Below are 22,513 nucleotides of genomic sequence, written 5' to 3' on the forward strand. Positions count from 1 at the left end.
ATGTTTTCAATATAACGCTCTTGCGTACAAAAATTAACTGAAAGTGTATGGTTTAACGTTTAAGGATATATGTCCTGTATTGTTGTACAATACCTAAGACAAAAGCGACGTTTAGACATGGTGTCGTTTTCTATAAATATATTTCGTAAACATCAATCCCAGAACGAGGCTGCAAGTCCCACGTTGGCGCATATCGTCATTTAACCGGGACAAACGCAATTCCCTGATCTTATTTTGCATTTTTTACAAAAATGAACGCAGAGGTTTGTTTTTTTGTTAAAGATATATTGCTTTTTCTTGGGATATATTTTGTAAATGGGAAATTCAGAGGCTAATTTGTGGAACAATAAGGGTCCGTCGCGTGTACCGAATACGACCAGAAAGGGTAACAGGGCCCCCACTATTACTTTAGTGAATAATAATAGTTTACTACAATTCTTAAAGGTTCATTTTGGTGTTCGAATATTCGATCGAAATAATTACCGAATATTCGAATATCACTTTTGCCATTCGTTTGCATCCCTAATTTTAACGTACCATAGTTCGGGACATTACGGACCATGATTTACAATTTTACCTTCAGGTTGTTTTAATTTTATAACTGTAACGGTACGCTGTAGGCGTATGTGTACTTGGTTGGTAATATGCAAATTAGCAAAGCCCGGGCTCTGTGTGGATTGAGAATTTACTGTACATAAAGATCAGCGGACCCCTTCTGGGTCGAGCATGCTTTTCTCTGAAGGGATCTATTGGCCTTGTTGACTTCGCACGTTACATAACGTACCATATTTTTTGCGGACATCACTGGAAATGATTTATATTTTTACTTACAGTTGTTGTAACTATTGTATATAAATTTGTGAATGTGTGTATTTATATGTTATTATTGGTCTTCGATTGCTTTCTTTGGATTGTCACATTTGTTTTTTAATTATGTTTTGATTGACGAATGCTTTAGTGTAAGTGGGCCATCAAGATGGGTTTGCACACTTTAATGATTACCAATTAAAGGTTGTCAGTATAATGTATATTTCTTTGATAATATACCGCCGATAATTACGGGCCACAAGTACAACTTATTAACACTGATAAAATGCAACCAAAATTACCAGTTTTAACAACTGATTGCAAGACTTGCAACACACAAATATCTTTCTTTAAGTACTTAACGTAGAATTTAAGAAAGCGTCTGCTTTACTGGTACACTTTAATTTGTATTCTAATCTTGCAGAATAAAAGATATGAATGGTAAAAGACTTACGGAAGAGACTTATCCTTGCTAATAATATTTATGCTACTATTTGCTGACGATAGTGAGTTAGTCACTACCAGTGCAGAAAGTTTACAATTACAACTAGACACTATATATCAATATTTATGCAAATGAGGTTTAAAGATAAACGTAAATAAAACTATAAGGTGTATGTTTTTGAGAAAAGAAAAAGCAATTGTACATTCAATTGATCTTTTAAAGGGGATTTTATTGAAATCGTCAGTGGATTATGTTACCTCTTTCTTTGTTTGATGAACTTGTTGTACCAATTGTTTATATGGCTCAGATGTATGGGGGATTTACAACTCAAATGATGTTGACAAGTAAATATTTGTTTGTTATCTTACATTTTTGTTCGTCAAGGACATAATTATTTTACATATGATTTACAACTATAGACTTATTTACTGTAGGTATACACTGGCCACTTTATAAACATTATTCATTTGGAATTTCACATAAACTTTTCAAAGTTAGTTGGCTGACATTTGGCAGGTGTCATATCAAAATAAGCATTCATATACAAGTATTTAATAAAATATGAAGAATAAAATGGGAAGAATAAAGTTAAAAAATGTTAATAACATTATATATTATGGTCTGTAATGTTTCTCTCATGAAACATACAGGTATGTAGATAGAGTTTGAAATCAGGTTGAAATCACTGCATAAATGTCTGTGTAAGTTATTTAACTTCGACATTAACAAAATGCCTTGTTATGAATGTAAATCGAAAAATATGGGAAGGTAAATCGACCATTGTCGGATGGTAAATCGGCCATTCTAGAAAGGTAAATCGCCTAATGTAGGAAGGTAAATCGACCATTGTAGGAAGGTAAATCGACAAATGTAGGAAGGTAAATCGACCAATATGGGAAGGTTAATCGACCAATGTAGAAAGGTAAATCGACAAATGTAGGAAGATAAATCGACCATTGTAGGAAGGTAACTCGACAAATGTAGGAAGGTAAATCAATCAATATGGGAAGGTTAATCGACCAATGTAGAAAGGTAACTCGACAAATGTAGGAAGGTAAATCGACCATTGTAGGAAGGTAAATCGACCAATATGGGAAGGTTAATCGACCAATGTAGGAAGGTAAATCGACAAATGTAGGAAGGACTATCGACCATTGTAGGAAGGTAAATCGACAAATGTAGGAATGTAAATCGACCAATATGGGAAGGTAAATCGACAAATGTAGGAAGGTAAATCGACCATTGTAGGAAGGTAAATCGACCAATATAGGAAGGTTCATCGACCAATGTAGAAAGGAAAATCGACCAGTGTAGGAAGGTTAATAGACCAATATCAGTTAGGTAACGCGACCAATTATACAAGTATAGCTTGGGTGGCAGTCTTTTAGTCATAACAAGTTTACGTGGAGAAGCATTTGTTTATTTATCGGAAAGCTCTCATGTTACATCTTTTAGTAGAATCACGAATAAAACGACTAATCATTTGAACTGGTGTTATCTCGGATCTTTCATGAACTTGATTGTCTGTAATTAAAATCTGATTAAAAGACAGAATAAGTGTTATTTAACCTCATGGCGATTTTAATCAAAGGGAGCTAATTCGCATACAAAATGAAACCCGCAATTTTGGTCTCGTCGCAGGTATTTTTGTGCTTTTCGGCTTATATCATTCTTAAAACAATGTTATTTAGTGGACTGATAACAGAAAATTGAAAAAACATATTAGTGCTATGTTATTAGTTTATGATTACTTGTAAACATGCTTATTATATAGGTTTTGAACTGAATACAGAACACAACAGCCCAAGGCAGGGGGCGTAACTTGGTTTAAAAAAACAACAATAAAAACCCCCCATTTAAAACATACTATTCATGTTGATCGCACACAAAGTAAAATCATTGAATTATATTTTTTATGCAGTTTGCAACAGTGGATTAAGGGAGTATGTCAATATTTGTGCAAAGAAGTAATTAAACTTCGCTAAACATGTACCATTTTGGACCGAAATAAATTTTGTGGCGGAGTAACCAAGCACGTAGCTGACTGTAAGCAAATACGCAGTTACGTAATGAAATTCTGACATGTCAATTTTTTTTTCATACTTAAAGGGGTGAGGGGTGTCTGTCACCAATCTGCGTAATCCCATATTGGCCCTACATGTACCTACGCTCCTGGTTACCCCAAAATCTCCAGTTCGTAGATATTGAAATAACTGATGGCTTCAGGCAACAATATGTGTTGCCAAAGTTCGGTAAACTCTATATATCCACAATCTACGAACTGGGAATTTGGAGAGTGGATGGGACCGGATGATGAGGGGAGAGACTTGGAAATAGTATTGACACCCCAAACTATATGACGTTTGATTTTAATGTGAGCGCGAGCTGAAATTTCAAACAATTTAGTGAAAAATATCAAATTTGTTATTTCATTGTTCAAAGCAAACTCATATTCATTGCCTTGACCCATCTTTAACATTGCGATGTCAGACTAATTATTGCCTGGGCCTGTTTCGAACAGACTGGAATGTCATTTTTATTTCACTCATTAAGGGCTTCCATTAAGAATTTGAGACTGGAAGTATGAACTTTCTTTCTATCAATTTAGGAAGTTTTTCACTGAAATTTGGAAGTTTAAGTCTCCTGAAAACAGTACCTTTTCCACTTTCTTCAACCAGTTTGTTAAAAATCAAATAATATGCAATTATAACCTGCCAAATTCACAGCCTTATATTATAGTACTTCAATTAACTGAAACTTTGATTGAAATTGTGACCATAAAAGTAATATTGATACAGGTTTTGGTATTTTGAACTTCCAAGCTTTCAACTTTGGAAGTTTTCTTCAAAATTATGGAAGTTTTTGTACTTCCAAGGAATCAACTTTGGAAGTTTTAACCTATTTCTAGGGAGTAATATACTTCCAAACTTCTGGTACCAATAATACATAATCCGACTACCACTGATAAAATAAATAGTGTTTTTGAAACTTTTATCTCTTTGCATATAAATTTAGATAAAAACAAATTTGTTAAATCCATTATTAGAGTGGGATAGCTCAGGTCAGAAGATCATTAAGTATGGCATCATGACCAAATATATCAATCTACTTAATCACATATAGTACAGAACTAAGTTCACTAAATACTTGACTCTGATTGGGTAGTTTGAATAGACAAGTTATTTTAAAAGAATACTATTGGATTATGGGATAGATTTGCTTATGTACAATAAAAATATTTGTTTGAAAAAAATCCTAACTTTAATGGTGTTTTAATTACCATTATTAATGGCTTTGTAATAGTATATTGCTACAACGTTTTGTATTGTAATATTAATATGGTTCACAGCAGAGGATCATATAACTAATATTGTGGGAACAGCTGGCGCGCAGTATTGTATCGCAATGAGATCTGCCTGGAATGATAACGAGGATAGAAATGATATTTTAAACGACAGTTTCTAGCATAATATGTTTAATTTGATAGTATAATATTATTGTTGAACATATTTTGCATCGTAATATTATAGAAGTTGTGTATAATACCAGTATATAGATTGAAGGGAACTTCATGATTTTGGACAAGTTCTTTGTTTTGGGATTTTATTTTTATTTATTTTTATTTTCAGGTTTGTGACACTGTGGAGTTAATGTGAAGCAGAATGGGGTTTTCTTTGAAGTAAATGGTAGATTTGTTTCTTAATACTAGTAGTTAAACTTAACACAATATTGTTATTACCACAACTTGTCTCTGTGGGAGAAACTGGTACAACACAGATCCTTTAAACACTAAAATTAATTTCAAATTATGTCATAGTGGAACAACATTGCTTAAATTTAATTGCTATTCAAATTTTAGCTTAATTATCTGATTTTTTAAGGAAAAAAGTATTTGTCAAAGACATTGTTGTTGGGGACAGCCTCATCAGTTTGAACTTTTTTAACCTTGGTCATAATTCAGAAAATCAGGTTTGAAGATCCTCAAATTAAACTTGGTGATAGTTTTGTCCGAGACAAAATGCACGTGGACAGCAAGGCTTACAAATCAGGCTTCAGTCATTATTGAGTTATTCCACTTGCCACACGCATTCGAATCATTTCATGGTTGCATCTCTTGTTGAACAGTGTTGAATAAAATTATGCATACTATTATAATGTAAGTTCATCAAGGTATATTTATTATACATATGAGTGTAGTACAGTTGTATAATTATTGATCAGCCACATTTGTTAATGGTATACTGTTAAGTCAAAATGACATTGTTTCAGACATTGTTCTATAAATAATTCATTGTAGGTGCTTCAGAGGTTACTGAACATTATTGCTGGAGGTATACTGGAGAATCTGGTGAATTTATCTCAAAGAAAGGTATAATGCAAACACTCTCAAGTTCAAAGCTTGGCCCAGGCAATGGCAATTTTTAGAACGACTATTAGAAAAATATGCCTTCCTTAACTTGCTTGGTAGTGGCATCGTCCAGGTTTAAAGCTGACATATTTTACTTATATTTGAATATCATAAGTTGTCATTAAATACAATTGGCTCGATGCTTCCCACTTTAGAGTCATCAGACAACTCTTTATGAACCTTAATATGAATTAATGCTGCACTCTCACAGATTGACCATTATACAACTTTTTTTCCTTTTTTTTCTTGGAAAGAGCAAATTTTTGCGTTAATATCTGCAAACCAATGATAAAAGATTGCTGACACAAAATCAGATAGTAGATTTTCATATTTCCGTTCGAAAATTAATGTTTTATGGACTAATGGTTTAAGAAAAATGCATAAAACATCAATTTTTGAACTTAAATATAAAAATCTGCGATCTGATTTTTTGTCAGCAGTCTTATATAACTGATTTCCATGGATTTTTTGCAAAAATTGGCTTGTTCCAAGACAAAAAATCAAAAAGTTGTCAAAACGTTCAATCTGTGAGAGTGCAGCTTTAAGGCCCTTTGTCTTTGGAAGTTTGGTAAAAGTTGGACAAGTTGGGAATTTTGAAATGTTTTTAAAATGTTCATTAAATTGATTTCAAACTTCACACAAGTGTTTAGGGCTATCAAAAAGTTAAGGTATAAGACTATAAGATAATTCTTGCAAATTATAGCCTCTAATTGACTTAGAAAATAAGGTTATTTCTTCAGGTTTGGGCTTTTGTTCATACCCAGAATTGTTAATGAATCGGACATACTACTTCACCACAGTGTTTCAAATCTGTAAGGAAAGCCTTAATGAATGATTTCAGTTTTTGGTTATAACTGATTAATACAGATCCAGATTTTAAACTCAAGAGTCCATTAAAATTTTGGTTTTGAGTGGGTGGTTCTTAATTAAATTCTTCTCTCGTCAACGATTAGGAAACAAAATTTCTGTCATGAAATTGTCCATTTAACATTGTCCATATAAAATAGAATCAGTAGAATTACAAGTTGAAAAGACAGAATTAGCAATCTATCAAGTATTTTGAATATATTGTTACATGAGATTAATTGGTTCGTTTTTGGCTGTATTGACAATTTGGTAAGAGAATTTAGCCTTAAACTAGAGTGTTTCATCACACTTGAAAAGCCAATTGTCCATTTACTTAAGGCCTCTACATATAGAGATATGAACAGTATGAAAGAATTTAAAACTTTTTGTGATGTATATAGAAAGTTGTGACAAATTCTATTTTTGTAATGTGCAGCATATTTTTTTGTGTTGTGATTTTGTTTTCAATAAGGTATGATCATATTGTTGTTTTAAAATCTTTGATTTTATTTATTTATTTTTATTCTGTAAATGTTTATTGCTTGTTACTGAATTGTTTGATAATTCTTGTTTGAATAGGAATAGCCATGCAAAGAATCAAATTAAAGATTTTATAGCTATGTGCATTTACAATGCTTAAAATGGACTGGAACATACATTTTATGGTGAAATATCAGAAACTATATGGAGTGGTTTATGCAAATGTCGCATTTTTGTACCTAGGAAATCATCAGTTAACCATGTAAATAGGCAGTTAACAATCCTCAGTTCTCTTGTGCACAGCTCTATTGAAGTTGTAATTATCCCTAATTGTGTTAAATTACTGCAGAGTTATGGAAATGTACAATGATGTATAAATAATTATTACTTTAACAGATTCTAACAATTTTTTATTTATTTTTTTGTTATTTGTTTAACACTTTTGGTACAAGAGTCTTGTATGTGCTAGACAGGGAAGCACTTTTCAATAATTCTGTTTTATTATGTAACATTTTGTATTTGTTTTATTGTAAGTTTTATTTGTATACTTTAAATTACAGATGCAATATAAACTTAACGGATTGTATCATGCTATATGGTAATGATCACCGGTAACTTATACTATACCCGTTCAAATGTGTATTTACAATCGTTACACATGGATGGAGATCGTAAATAACATTCGTGATTTCAAAAGAGACCGAAAAGCAATATTAGTCTATTTAGAGTGTAGATAAATAAAACATTGTAAATTTTGTGAATCGGGGTACGATTTCAAATTTCTGAAGTTCTATTCGAAGACGTGGAGGGATTATTTATTCTTTGACAGGAACGGGATATAAGTTTTTTTATCAATGTTAATTACATTTACACAAAGCTCTCATGAAATATTTCAGTGCAGTATGTGCAAATAGAACGATTGTGAGGGAGTGTCATGATGCAGCAACCGGATTGACGGATCTTAAGTGCAAAAGTTAAAGGTACGGTTTTCAATATTTGATTGGGGTGTTCAAAGAATTTCAACTATTTTTATGCCTTTCATTGTGCCCAAAACTGAGGAGTCAAGGTACGTAATACACATGATGTTCTTTTTGTGGCGTTGTTGGTTGTGTGTAAAAACTTCAGTATTAAATATTTGCTGTGTAATAGTTAGATGACATGAAGTAAGTTCTTAATGATTAAGAATGGGCGGATTTGTGAGCGTAACAAACAATACCAATACTGAAAAGACAGACATTGTGTTGTCGTAGTTGACGTTGTTAGCTTTGTGTAAAACACTTATTGTTATTGTTAGGTCTTAAATATATGCTATAACTAGTAAGACATGATGGATTGTTTTTATGTTATAAACTCTGTTGATGCATGTACATAGTCATTTGGACATACAGAACAAATTAATTAACATTATGGAAAAAAAGTAAAGTTTTATCTGATTAATCAAGCGTACAAAGCAACTTAAACATGCAAGTAAATTAAGCCCCAAGATTTGTATTTGAAATACCGTAGATAAAGATAATTAGCATAATAAACACAACACAATTTTGTATATTTTTACAATTCTACAATTTTATGCATCAAAGATTAAAATAAAAGCTATCAAGGTTAAGATCAAAGTGAACTTGACCTTTTGCCTTGGTTTATTTCAATATTTTGTCACTTTCTAACTAAAGTTGTATAACCTAAGGCATGTTATCATTAGATGGTTGTAATTCTTTTACAATGGGGATAAATTTCTCAATATTTTATGGCATTTAATATCTGTTGGGAAAAACCATGTGGTTTTCTGCATTGAAGATGTTTAAGGTTTATCAAGAAGTGTGACATTTACATCTTTCAGAAGTGTCTTGAAGTTCGCTGACAGATATGGTTTATTGTGGAGAAATGGAATAAAATTGAGAATACAAGGTATGTCACCTACTGTGTTAAATAATCAGTGTTCAAGTAATTTCAGTCTTGTATATTAGAATTAGTAAAACAGCTTACCTGGTTTACTAGGAAAAAATGTTGAGGTATTGCCATAGTGTTTGTGTTGATGTTTTTTGTGGCAGCAATGGTTGTGTCCTTCTCATTCATTTTTTTAGTTTTTTAGCAAATATATTTTTACAGCAATTTACATTTAAGCGATTTACATTTAAATCGCAAGTCATTCAAGTACTTAACATCATAATAGACAAATATTTTAATGAAGTATAAAAGTTTAAATGCGGAAAAGTCAACAATCAAGTATTAAAATAAAATTACGAAACTTAATATTAATCTTAGACCATAAATATAACATGCAAATATACTACTGCATCAACAACCTGGATTTTTAGATTAATACAAGAGCGCTTCGTGCGAGTGTGTTATTTCAATTACGAAGGAAGTTGGTGATATAACTGTTTTATACTATGTTGTCAAGGACAACATTCAATATCTAGTGTGTTCTACGAGTGAATAGCGCTATAATTTATCCACATGCTAGTTATTGAACAGAAAAAGGTAATGTTTATTTTAAAGGCCTAGTTTAATCCTTCTGTAAGTGACCCCCCCCCCCCCCCCCCAAAAAAAAACAAAAAAAAACAAAACAAAACAAACAAACAACAACAAACAAAAAACGTGAATTGTACACAACCTCTATGTATTGATCGTAATCTAATTGCCTAATTGTGTTATTAGATCTCTGATCTGAATATCCTGCTGCGCAGTTTTGGAGGTTTTATTATAGAAATGGACCCTAAATGGCCCTGCGCCAATAAACAAATACACATGCAGGAAATTGGCCCCCACTGTGACATCAGTGCAATTAGCAGGAGAGGCCTTGAAATGTTGAAGGAAGTTGGTGACATAACTGTTTTATACCAAGTTGTCAAGGACAGCATTTAATAACTGGTGTGTTGTATGAGTGAATAGCGCTGTAATATATCCACATGTTAGTTATTGAATGGTAAAGCTCTGCCTCCATGTTACCCTTCATTTTAGAGGTAATGTTTATTTTAAGCAAAGAAAATGATCTCAAACATGATAAAAAGATATTTTATTACATGATACTTGGTTCATGTATTTACCTGTATGTATAGGGTTAGTCTTATCAATCTGCTAAAACATATACAAGTTATACCTATATATGTAAGTTATGGCCATCGCATCATAGGTTGCATTTTCAATCAGGGATGGTGATAAAATCATTTTTGGGATATAATGTTATTATATAAAATTATATTATAAGAAGTTTCAAAAGTTTTTTTCACCATTGCCAAATAACCGTGAAATTTTCATGTTAAAATTAATGGGCACAAATTTTACATGCATATGCCTTCAAGAGGTTGAATGCACAAACAGTTTTGCTAAATATTAAAGGAAAATTGCGACTTATTATTCCTTTTTTATCGTGTTCATTTTATATAACCATGCAGTTCATTATTAAAGATTCAATTATTATAAAATATAGCAGGTGCCTATTAATTATGTTTTATAACTTGAACATTTTAGGTTTATTAGGCAAGAGTTGAAAGCAGTCTCAGATACTTAATTATATATATATTATTATATTATACCTTACATAAATGTGTCCTTCATAAGTACATATAAAGTCGATCGGTCCATATATCAGTGTATATTAATCAAAAACTCAGTTTTATGCTGTCAGCGGTCCGTATCATATTTTTGGTCCGTCCGGACCTCGCCAAAAAATAATATGGACCGCTGACGTCATCTAAATGGTGAGTATGACTTGAGATCTTCACAATGGCGAACAATTGTCTCAATTTAACATTAATTCCTTTATTTAATGAAATACATTAATAGCACTTTCAAAATATTGAATAATAATATGAAATGTTCGGTATAATATAAGGAATATAACACACGACTTCGAGCCATATGGCATTATAAGGACTGGCCAGTCAGCCCCTGTCCATATACACCTTCATTGGCAGGTCCTTATAATGTCATATGGCCCTCCGTGGTGTGTTATATTTCTTCAGTATATATATATACCGTCGAAACCAGTCAAAACCAGTTTGCTTAAACTCACTTGGCTTGAATTCCTTGTTGGCTTAAACTTTATGTAATGGACCAATGTCTTAAAACTGAAGGTAAACAATCCCGCCTGACTCGAAATTTCTGAGGCATTTTCGCCGGTCCCTGGGAGTTCCAGCCAACGGGGATTGAATGAATAATCAAAAACACCCTCTCTGACTTATACGACCATCTATGAAGCACATCGGTTAAGTAGGAAAAATGAAAGGGTAATTTATTGAGTCCCTTAACATACATGTAACTGTCTCTGTTCGCCGACACCTGCTGTGTTGATATACAGTGTACATGTAATTTGTTTATTAGTAAATGATTAAAATCAATGGATATTAAAAAATTAGATGGGACACCAAAGTTGTGCTTATCTTGACATGTTCTGATGGTGTCAGTCTAGCTGTCAAATGAAATCCTGTATATATATTATAGATGGGTATTTGCTTATTTGTAATTGAGAAGTCAATGAACTTCGAACAAAATAATGAAGTAATGGAATTTATGAAGTTTTTTCTTTTTAAATGGATAAGACATGAGCAAACTTAATGGAATTTTTTTTTTTTGATCATCTGTTTTTAAAGGACGATAGTGAAATTGTAGGTTTTGGGCCCGTTGGCTTAGCATTGTTCAAACACTTATCCTTGTCTTTAATTGGCTAAAGAAAACATTTAAAATTATATTGATAATATACTACATGAAGCAAGATCAAACACTACATGGCCTTGAAAAGTTTAAATGTATTCCCCTTGCCTTACTGGGAAAAACAGACGAGCATTGACATATTCCTTTAGTACTCTTGGTTTTGATTGAAAGAATTTAGACGGAAGGAATTTTAGTGACTTCTCCATATTTCGCCCTCTGAGTGATATCTGGAAATATATTTTCAGCTACATGTGAGTGATGGGGAAATCAATGAACCTGAACAATTTGACCCCGGAAGAGGCGGAGCAAATTCTCAAGGTCATCCAGAAGGATTTTGAACTAAGGCAGAAGGAACGGGAACGTTTAAGGTAAATTAAGTTTTGTGAATGTTATTGTTACATATTAACATGGGCAAATGGGCAACAGTCGTGAACAAGTTACCCCAAATTAAGGAAGTGTTACATATTTCCAAGGTCATCCGGAATGAATTTGAACTGAGGCAGGAGGAACAAGAACGTAAAAGGTAAAGTAAGTTTTGTGCATATTGTTGTTACATATTTACGTGGGCAAGGGGAGAGTCGTGAACAATTTGACCCCAAAAGAAGCGTAACATATTTTCAAGGTCATTCAGAAGGATTTTAACTGCCACAGAGTTGGTGCATGATGGTCTAAGGTAAATTAAGTTTTGTGTGTATTGATGTTACAATTATTTTATTATTCATGTACACAAAATTGGAAAAGATATGAACAATTTGACCCCAAAGGAAGAGTAACATATTCTCAATGGCGTCCGGAAAGATTGAATTGGGACAGATGAGAAACGAGAATGTTTAAGGTAAATAAAAAAATTCTGTTCATTGGTGTAACATATTTATGTAGGCAATGGGGAAATTTATGAACAGTTTGACCCCGGAAAAAATGGAGCATCCAGAAGGGACTTCGAACTGTGGCAGAAAGAAAGGCAAAGGCTCGGATATGTCATTATTTGTCTCCTTGACAAGGAAGGATACTGGTAGTTGGTGTGAAAAGCTCTAACCTATAGACTATTCTACTTCTTTTTCTACGAGATTATCTCACTGTCCAAAACCTTCAGAATGATGTCTGTCGGGTCAAAGGCCGGAGTGAATACATGTATGTACAGAAGATTGAATGTCATGTTTATTACTGCTACACAAATTTACTGAAGTATTTTTTTTCCATTTCAGTAAAATTGAAGAGGACATTAGTGAAGAAGAAAATAAGACAGAGGTTCTCACAAAACAGAAAAAGTTCAACGAGAACTGCTGTATACGGTGTTGTCAGACGTTCGGGATTATCTTTAACCGTCGTCAACTGTGTCAGATCTGTCATCTCTACGTGTGCAAGGCGTGCGCCAAGTATGATGATAGTATCAAGGGATATAAGTGTAATGCCTGCCTGAAAGAGAAGTTAGTATCATGATTTTTATATGTGTAGCTTTATAATCTGCCTTTTTATGCTCATGAAGGGAGGCATGATAGTAGTTTCATTTTAACATGTGTTCATCATAACTACTATCATGTCCCAGCCAGGGCTTCTAATAGTTGTTCTGGGTCACTCCAGTTGGCACAATGTTGCGCGAGAGTGTGGTCTTGTTTTGAGGGGGAAACCAGGCATAGTACCAAGAGAAAACTGACTTTTCTGGCTTGGTGACGAAAAACCAAACTCACATAAGCTCAGGCCGGGAATTGAACCTGGAAGGCCTTGATGAGAATGAGTGTGCTTACCACTGGGCTGGTGGACAACAATGGTCTTAATTAACATTGATTTTGAAATGCTTAGTTTTGGATGTAACTTTTGAGATTGCGAATATGAACTGCCTAGTTTTAATATCGCATGCAATATATATAACCAATATATCTTTGAATGTGAAATAGTTACGCTGTAAAATAATCAATGCGTAATGAAAACAGCTACTAAACATGCACTTCGTGTAATTTGCTCGCGTGGCCTACTGCGTTCATACAGCATAAACGCAAGAAAAAGTGTGATAAGTTCTGAATTTCAACCACAACCTTGCTTGTAAGACTGGAATGCATATTGAATTGAGGATATCATTTCAGATCAGATCAGAATGCACATAAAGCTATGCTTCATGTGTTATTTTACCCGTAAAATAGAAATATCAAATTGCTAAACGTCATAGCTCTTTGTGTTGTAGTTATACAACAGTTTACAGTTGAATCTTTACAATGCTTTTTGATGTTTTTTTAAAAATAAAAAATCTCAGAAGATTTTATATAATGTGAAAAACAAATTGTAAAGATAATGTCATGCTTTATATAGTTTATTTAACAAATACATGAAGGCCATAGGCCCCAGTTTGAATAAACACACCAATTCTGCAAATTGGTAAACATATTTGCTGAATTTGCAGTTCTCGAATTTTAAGGATAGCAATGTTTGAATATTTTATCAGAAGTTGCCTCCCTTTAACTATTAAAATGTTTTCTTAATATTCTTCCCTCAAGCCATATAAGAGTAACAAAAAATTCAGTGCAACTAGTATTAATTCCTGCGATGTTGTTTATGGTTCTTACAAAAAGCCCATTAAAAAGCAGTTTTAAAGCCCCTTTAATCTTGCTGAATAAAAAATTATGAGCCCAAAATGGATGTTTAGGCGAGTATTTTCATTGAGCCAAAACATTTATTTAGGGCCCATAATCTTTTATTTAAACATAATACAATTCGAATTGATATTTTTTCCAAACTGAGGCTGCTGACATAGGGCAGAACTTCCTGTAATACAACTTGTTAGATTAATAGTATTAGGAAGCTCAAGCACAATATGCTAAGTGTTCTTTTAGACATTTTGATATCAATAATTATTGAAAGTTGTCTTAAATGCTTTAATTTGATCAAGTACCAGCAAATTTAGTACTATTTTCATATTTTATTTTTGTCTGTCTTTTCAGAGAACTTAAACAGTCGCTAGTTTTACAAAATTGTCAGCAGTAAATATCGGAGGTTTCAAATGTTTGTTGAATTTTCCTTCATCTGGAACTACATACCACCGATTTTATGTTTTGTATTTTATGTTTTCGCATTTTTTATGTATTTTATGTTTTCGCATTTTTTACAGAGTGCTAATGCAGAAATCCCATAAGTTAGATGGTTTTATGATGATGTGAGTCATAAATATGGAAAGTTGGGCTGCTCAGTAATGATGCTGACACTTTACAAGCAAGGCCATACTTAAATTCAATATTAATTTAAACAATTTTCTTGTCTGTTCTTTTTTCAGAGATCGGATGGAGAAATATCTTGGATGGTTTAACTACAATACTGGACATAAATATTGTCGGTTTGGAATTTCAGAAACGGAAAAAATGGGTGGTAGTTGTTAAAAACTCTAAACTTTTATCCTATCACAAATTCTACTTCCTTTTTTGTTTTACAGAGAACTTAAACACAAGTCCCTGGGCTGGTTCTACGACAATGTGAGTCGTAAATATCGGAGGTTTGGCAGCGCTAAGGTGGTGCGGACTCTGTACAAGCATGCTGACAGTGGCAGGTCCAAGTTCCACTGTAAGTATTGGCCGCTAGTAAGTGAGGACTGTTGTCTGGATTAAATTGACATCACTGTTATAATGAAACGTTCATTATCAATGTTTACATAACATTATATTTGTATTAAGTCATTGAGTACTTGAAGATAAAATATTAGTTGATATGATGTTTTTGTTTATACAACTTTGCCTTCAAGTTAATGCTGGTGGGAAAAGAGGCTTAATTTTATTTTGCTCATATTGATAAATATTGACAAACAAAAGGAAAAAAAGATTGACATTTAAATAATAAAACTTCTATTAAAAAAAAGGAATTTTAAGCCTGGAATAAAACAGAATCATTCAATTAAAAAGTAAATTTCCATAATTTTTCAAGTAAACGCTTGTCTGTTTGTGTGCCATTTTTTAAATGTTTAGCATGCATTCTTATTGAAACACTCTCAGATAACTTTGGAATTTTTTATTATTCAAGATAAGCTATTAGGAGCCATTTGATAACCTATTAACAAACATACTCACTACCTGTTAAGTTTATATCTTAAAGAGAAAGTCTTAACTTGCAATATTTACACCTCAACTTACGTTCCTTAAATGAACTGCCTCTCAGCAGTTGCGGTTATCACGCGATGAACGCAACATTTTCAGATATGTTCGGATCTCAATTCATCGCATAACAATATACATGGTCAAAGTATGCTTGGGGTCCTTTAATTGGACTCCACACACTTGACCAGCCTAATTGCATTTATACCCTGATAATGACATCAATCCTGCAATTCATTCCTTAATTAAAGTTTAAAACAGGGATGAGAAAAAAAGGAGATATGCGTTTAACCACATTTTGAGCTTGCCTGTATTTTTGAAGAAAAAAAAGTTGAGATGCTTTTATTGTTGTGGTTGGCGGTGTTGTACAAAATCTTAAGCCTTTCCCGAAACTCAAAAACAGTTCAAGATAATGAAACTTGGTACACATGTTGCCAGAGACAATCCCAAATGTTTTAATAATTGTCAAGTTATGCCCCTTGTTTAAATGAAAAAGCTGCTGAACAAAAACCATTGGTATTGGCTCCACAAAACATTTCTTAGCTGGTCTGTATTTGAAAGAAAGAATTCAGGTATTTATGGCCTTCATGTTGTCTTTTGATTTGTCATGGTTAATGTTGTTTGAAAATCTATTGTAAGCTATAACTAATATGTTTTAGATTTCCTCATGAAACTTGGTACACAGAGTCAGATTCAACATGAAATTTTGCAAATGTGGTACAAGGCCTGTCAATCATTCTGTTGTTGTTATTTTTTCTTTTTCTGTGAATTATAAGTTTATTTATTTATAAAAAGTTTTTAATGAAGTATTTTTAGAAATTACTTGTCCATTGAAATTAGAAATAGAGATCAACCAGTCTGAATTCTAACATTGCAGCTTTAAGAAACTAACATTACTCTGCCATTGTTATTTATAGACATTTAGATGAACAAGCCCAAATTCTTCAAGCCCTGATATATAAAATCCAGAATTTCAGCAAGCCTAAAAGTATTTTACCAGTGTAGGGCTTGGAGGCTTGGGCTTATTTCAACCAGTGTCAAGTAGAAAGCCCGGGCCAGGGCCATTTGCTCTTTCTCTATGTTACAATCAGCATGAGAAGTGCCTTTAAAGGCGTGCAATATGTACCAATTCTGGATTCCAATGTTACGGTTTATAACCAGGTAGTGAACTTTTGGACAAGACATTGTGATCGTTTAAATGTATAAACTAAGATGGTTGCTATATTTAAATGGATTAACGTTTAAAGCTCTTAAAGCTGGTCTTAATGTTGCCTTCTTAAATGGATTATGTTCAGAGGGTTTGTTTTTGATATAATGCGGGAAGAAGGTGAGAATTGTTTGGAAATAATTTGCTAGTAAGTCCGAGGTTAAAACAATTGCATAACTTACGTCATTTATCAAAACTTAAAAGGTCAGTTTGACCAAAGTACATGGATGGTGGTTTAAGATATCTTAATGTCTAGGTTTTTTAAAGAAAGAAGTTAACTTTATTGGCCTTTGTCTCACAGCAATGGCTGTGATGTGCAAAAATGTTCATGTTAGCAATGACTAAAATAATGTCCAAGATATTCATATGAAGCTGTATACCCTTGTTTGTAGTGACAAAATGCACATGTCCAGCCCCTTATATAACTCTGTATTGAGTAATGGTAGATTTATGACCCTTGACTTAGTGAGAAAATTGTTTGAGCATTGGCATACATGAGCACTGCTATTCTTATCTCCTGTGTGATTAAATGTTGTTGAAGATATATTTCATTGTAAGAACAAGTACTATTGAAAATACATAAAATAACTTATGGCTAGCCCAAAGAAAGGCTCATTATAGGAATTGCACTTTATAATCATCATTGTCGTCTTTGTTGTGCCCATCATCAACATTGGCGTCAGCATCATCGTCACCATCATCATCATCGTCATCATCATCATTGTCATCATCGTTATCATTGTCACCATCATCATCATCATTATCATCATCAGCAGCAGCAGCAGTATCATCATCTTCGTCTTTGTCATCATCATCATCATCATCATCATCATCTACTTCACCACCATCATTATCACCATTATCACCATCGTCGTCATCATCATCATCATCATCATCATCATCATCATCATCATCATCATCATCATCATCATCGTCGTCATCGTCATCATCGTCGTCATCATCATCATCATCATATACTTCACCATCATCATTATCACCATCGTCGTCGTCGTCATCATCATCATCATCATCATCATCATCATCATCATCATCATCATCATCATCATCATCATCATCATCATCATCATCATCAGCACCACCACCATCATCATCATCATCATCATCATCATCATCATCATCATCATCATCATCATCATCATCATCTACATCACCACCACCATCATCATCATCATCATCATCATCATCATCATCATCATCATCATCATCATCATCATCATCATCATCATCATCATCATCATCACCACCACCACCACCACCACCACCACCACCACCACCACCATCATCATCATCATCTTAAGAATAAGATCAACAAAATTGATTGTTAATACTTTTATTTGCATTTCACAAATTTCTATCCTAAATATATCAAGCTACTTTAGCTATTTGATACCATTCTGTATATTGTGATGTTTTTACTATTTTCCCCATTTGAAACACTGATCTTCTATATCAACCTCTAAAGCAATCAATTGTGATAAATTGGATTGTAATTATCACTTGAATGTCAAACTTTGTTAAGTTTAGGATGTTTTAACCCTGGGAAGTCTTTTTGGTTAGCAACTTGCCAATGATGTATCTGAAAAAGGCTTGACTTGGTCTTTGATTAGGATAAACACTGCTGTAAGAATTGTCACCCTGTTTATTCAAACTAAGTGTTGTGATGGCTACCTGCAAAGGTCAGAAACCATGTGAACTATCCTAAGTAGGAATATCTTAAGGGTAACTTGTTTTAGTATCTTATTTCATGTAGCCAAATTACTTAAATTTCATTGTACAAAGGGGCGGATTCAGAATTTCAGGTAAAAGGAGGAGCATACTTTGGAAGCGAAACTAAGAAAGTTATGATAATAATGGCTCCTTCTCAAAGAATATGAACAATACATGGTTTTAAGGAGTTAATTGGGGCTTGAGATCATTTCTAAGGAAAAGTTTTAGTCTAAAATGGTGCATTCAAGTGCATTCATTACATATTATTTTAAAATAAGTAAACTTGAAGAAGTTTAGAATGGGCACATGCTCATTATGTGCTCCCATCTAAATCTGCTGGTGATATACCAAATCAAAAAAGTGTGCTGCCTGTCTGCAAAGTTTTTTGAGCTGGTGACATAAGCTTAAAATTAAGTCAGAAAGGTCTAAGCACAGAATGTTGCCAACAACAGATATTGTTGGTACGTGTCACCCAGCCAGCGGGCCAAGTGGGTCATCTATGGTTCTCCCAATGCACATTTGGACCACATTCATGTGTAACACCATGCTATTGAGTGCCATTATATATCTAATTGAAATATGATTAATGCACAATGGTGTAGTGTTCAAGTTTGCCTGTTATAAAATGATAAAAAAGGATCGTATGCAGGGCAGACATCTGTTAAAATAGTATTATGATAACCTGAAATAATACCCTCAAAATCAATTATGAAAGTTATGATTATATCTCATAATGTTATGTCTAGTATTAGGTATATTGTTTTAATTAGATGTTCCAAGTTTCTGTAATAGCCACCAATTTGAATGTCGATAGAGATAATTTGCCAAACATTTGTTTACGGTAGGATTTTAAACAGCTAAATTTGAAGATGTTTGAAAAGCCGGAGTTTAAAAGCTGTGTAAATAGAGAAATATTGATCATATTGATAGTGAAATGATAAATTTGGCGCATGTTTTAACTTTCAGTTTAATAGTAAAAAAGTTGTATGTATTTGATATGTTAATATCGCCTTTAAGCATCTTTTTCAAACATTTGGAAGTATAAGTGCTCGTGTGGGGTAATGTTTGTCCTTCCGTTGGGTACGTACTTCAGTGTGGTACCTGTGGTGTGGAAGAATTATACAGTTTAAAAAAATATCAGTGTTTTTCTTATGTTTTGATAAACCTTTGAAGTGTGAAAATAGGTACAATAAATAGTGAAAATTCAAATGTTTTCAAACAGTGTTGTTTTTTTTAAATTGCTAGAAAGAATTTATGTGCTTTTATTAAAGATCAATAATCTATTTTTCGTTAATATATCTATGAGAAGGATTTTACAACAGCTCTTTGCCAAATTGATTGGATATCAAATTGAATGATATCCAGAAAAGTGATTGTTTTCTGCTACTTTTGTGAAAAAAAAAGGTCCTTTTGGAATTCTTAAATGCTTGTGTCCAATTTTGGCCCCATAGAGAGAAAGCGCTGACTGTGCAGGCATTGACATTGGACTTATAACTCAAAGAGTCTTTTACATTTTATTGATGAACATGTTCGCGAACAGTGACATTTAGACAGTATATCTTTCATGTGTGATTCAGGACCTATTCAGTGGCCTTATAATTTACAACTGTCTATGTTTGAATAGCATGTTTTTTCAACAGTTTTGAAGCAGACAGATATTTGAATTGAAAGTCCTAAACAAGTTTAAGGAGAATTTATAATACAAAAAATAAAGTTTCTCAATTTTATACATTGCAATGTTTTGAACCATTCAAATGTGACGGATTGTAAAAATCTCACAAAATAGTTCAAAACCTGAAAGTTTATTCAAGTTTGTAATATGTAATTTCCTGCTGTAAAAATGCAATAACTTCAGAAAGTTTGTCGTTAATAACCTAATCAGCAAGATTACATTACAAATTTTTGTTCCTTAACCCCACTGTATGCATAAAACAGTTTATTTGCGGCCAAAAAACAAGAACAGGATGTTTTACATTCAAAATGAGAAATATTATTAGTGTTGTGTGATGAAGATATTTGGAATACTTAATAAAAAAAGTACCCATGTGGACTACTTTTAGGAAAGTATGTAAGTATACATTGTATAACATTTTTTAGCTTTTCTGTTTGAAAACACGAGGTAATGTGGACCTTTAGGTGTCGGCTTCAGATTCTGTTTTCTTGAGGCATTACTCAAAACCTCTTCAATACATTCAAACTTGGTACACATGTTGCCAGAGAATATATCTTCATGACACCAAGGCCAGTACATTTGGCATTAATAATTGCAAAGTTATGCTCCTTGCTTGATTGTAAAAAGGCATCAACTAACTAGTGATGGTGTTTGCTTTAAAGCGCTTAGTTAGCTCATCTTTAAGTCGAGGTGTTTTCAGCGGCTTAGCCAGTGAAACCTTGAATCGTTGCCCCTACATCACAAGCTCTTGAAGATATGCACATGAAACTTTGTACATAAAAGATTTTATTTGTTAATTACCAGTGACAATACACATCTGAAGTAATTAAAGGCCCATAACTCTGGCTAAAGTGTTTTTTGTAATGGCCCTTTGTGATCTGAGATAAACAGAAAATAGCTGGTATGCCCTTGTAGTTATAAAGTTTAAGCAAATTTAGCAGAAGAGAACATGAAAAATCAAATCAAGATTGATTAAAACCTTTGCATAGTCTTTATCACTTTTTTTAAACTCTGCTTATGATGGTACATTGTATGACAAAGAATTATGTTTACATGTAAGGTATGTAATATAAAAAATAGTCCACAACTTGATGGGAATCTTATGGTATACCTTTCATTAACGCTTTAGACAGCGACGGTGAGGAAGCCTTACTAGAAGTTGACGAGGATATGGTATTTGACGATGACGGGAGTTTGTTTTCGTCAAATCTGCAAGGTTAACTTTTGAACTAAAATTCCCTCTAGCTGGGTGGTGTGGTGTGTTTATTTTTGCATATAGGCGTGGCTCTTCTCTGATTCTTATGCACACTTAAGCTTTTGTGGGGTTTTTTTTTTATTACACATGAAACTGTTTAAGTTGTACAAAGTTGATTGTTATTGTTCTCAGAAAAAAATCATACAAAATATAAAATAAAAAGGACTTACTTGTTCTTACATTGGTGTGGGTAGATGGTGTTTGTTGAATAAGTATTTATATAAATATCAGTTTTGTTTTGTTCGTAAACAATTTGACTTCATTCCTTTCAATAGTTTTAGTTTGACCTTCCTGTACCTTTCCTGTTTTACTATTTTCTATTACCATTGCAGAGTAAAAATGTGCTTGATTTCTGTTTGTCTACCTCTAAAAGCAATTCATTTGAAAATGATAATGAAATGAATATTTTTTTTATAAAGTATTTTTTTACATTAAGCTGTCTAAAATATCAGCTTAAAAATGAATCCATAATCAATTAAGTTATCCATGCTTAATTCATCATAGACATACTGTTTCTAAACTGTTTTAAATATGACAACAAGTTGAAAAAGTATTTCTCAGTGTAACCATTTTGTTTTTGTTTTTTAAATAAATATATAAAATGATTTGTTTTTCTGTTTCAGCTGACAATGAGAGTGACAGTGGCTATGACCCCTCCCTCTACAGTTCTCTGTGCCAATCAGGCTCCCTAAGACCCGGGAAATCCCGCCCACCATTGCAGGGGGTGTTTCCAGAAATCAGGATTCAAACTGAGGCTGACAGAGGTGAGTTATCTCCCTTTTATCTCTTGGCCTATCAGAATCCCTCAGACAGGGGAAATCCTGCCCAGCATTGCATAAATCAGGATTGAGGTTGACAGAGGTAAGTTACCTACTTTTTATCTCTTGGGCTATCAGAATCCCTGAGACAAAGGAAATCCCGCCCAGCATTGCAGGGGGTGTT

The 22,513-nt window shown here is 33.1% G+C and overlaps 1 protein-coding gene across 6 annotated transcripts in view; it reads left to right on the forward strand.

The window, feature by feature from the left end:
* Positions 1-4,714: 4,714 nt before the first annotated feature.
* LOC128240221 (muscle M-line assembly protein unc-89-like) overlaps positions 4,715-22,513 on the forward strand; it is a 71,372-nt gene continuing 53,573 nt past the window's right edge. For 3 of the 6 annotated variants that reach the window (XM_052956739.1, XM_052956741.1, XM_052956744.1), the window contains exons 1-9: positions 4,715-4,931; positions 5,550-5,621; positions 7,883-7,966; positions 8,824-8,891; positions 11,885-12,007; positions 12,845-13,066; positions 15,058-15,185; positions 21,446-21,532; positions 22,195-22,335. In XM_052956739.1, the coding sequence (XP_052812699.1) occupies positions 11,898-12,007; positions 12,845-13,066; positions 15,058-15,185; positions 21,446-21,532; positions 22,195-22,335 (688 nt within the window). In that variant the 5' untranslated portion in view covers positions 4,715-4,931; positions 5,550-5,621; positions 7,883-7,966; positions 8,824-8,891; positions 11,885-11,897. Of the gene's footprint in view, positions 4,939-5,549; positions 5,622-7,882; positions 7,967-8,823; positions 8,892-11,884; positions 12,008-12,844; positions 13,067-15,057; positions 15,186-20,610; positions 20,713-21,445; positions 21,533-22,194; positions 22,336-22,513 lie in introns of those variants that run through there. The other 3 variants (XM_052956740.1, XM_052956742.1, XM_052956743.1) reach the window with 3 other exon arrangements.

The sequence above is a fragment of the Mya arenaria genome, chromosome 7 (genome assembly GCF_026914265.1).
Source record: "Mya arenaria isolate MELC-2E11 chromosome 7, ASM2691426v1".
NCBI classification, from domain to species: domain Eukaryota; kingdom Metazoa; phylum Mollusca; class Bivalvia; order Myida; family Myidae; genus Mya; species Mya arenaria.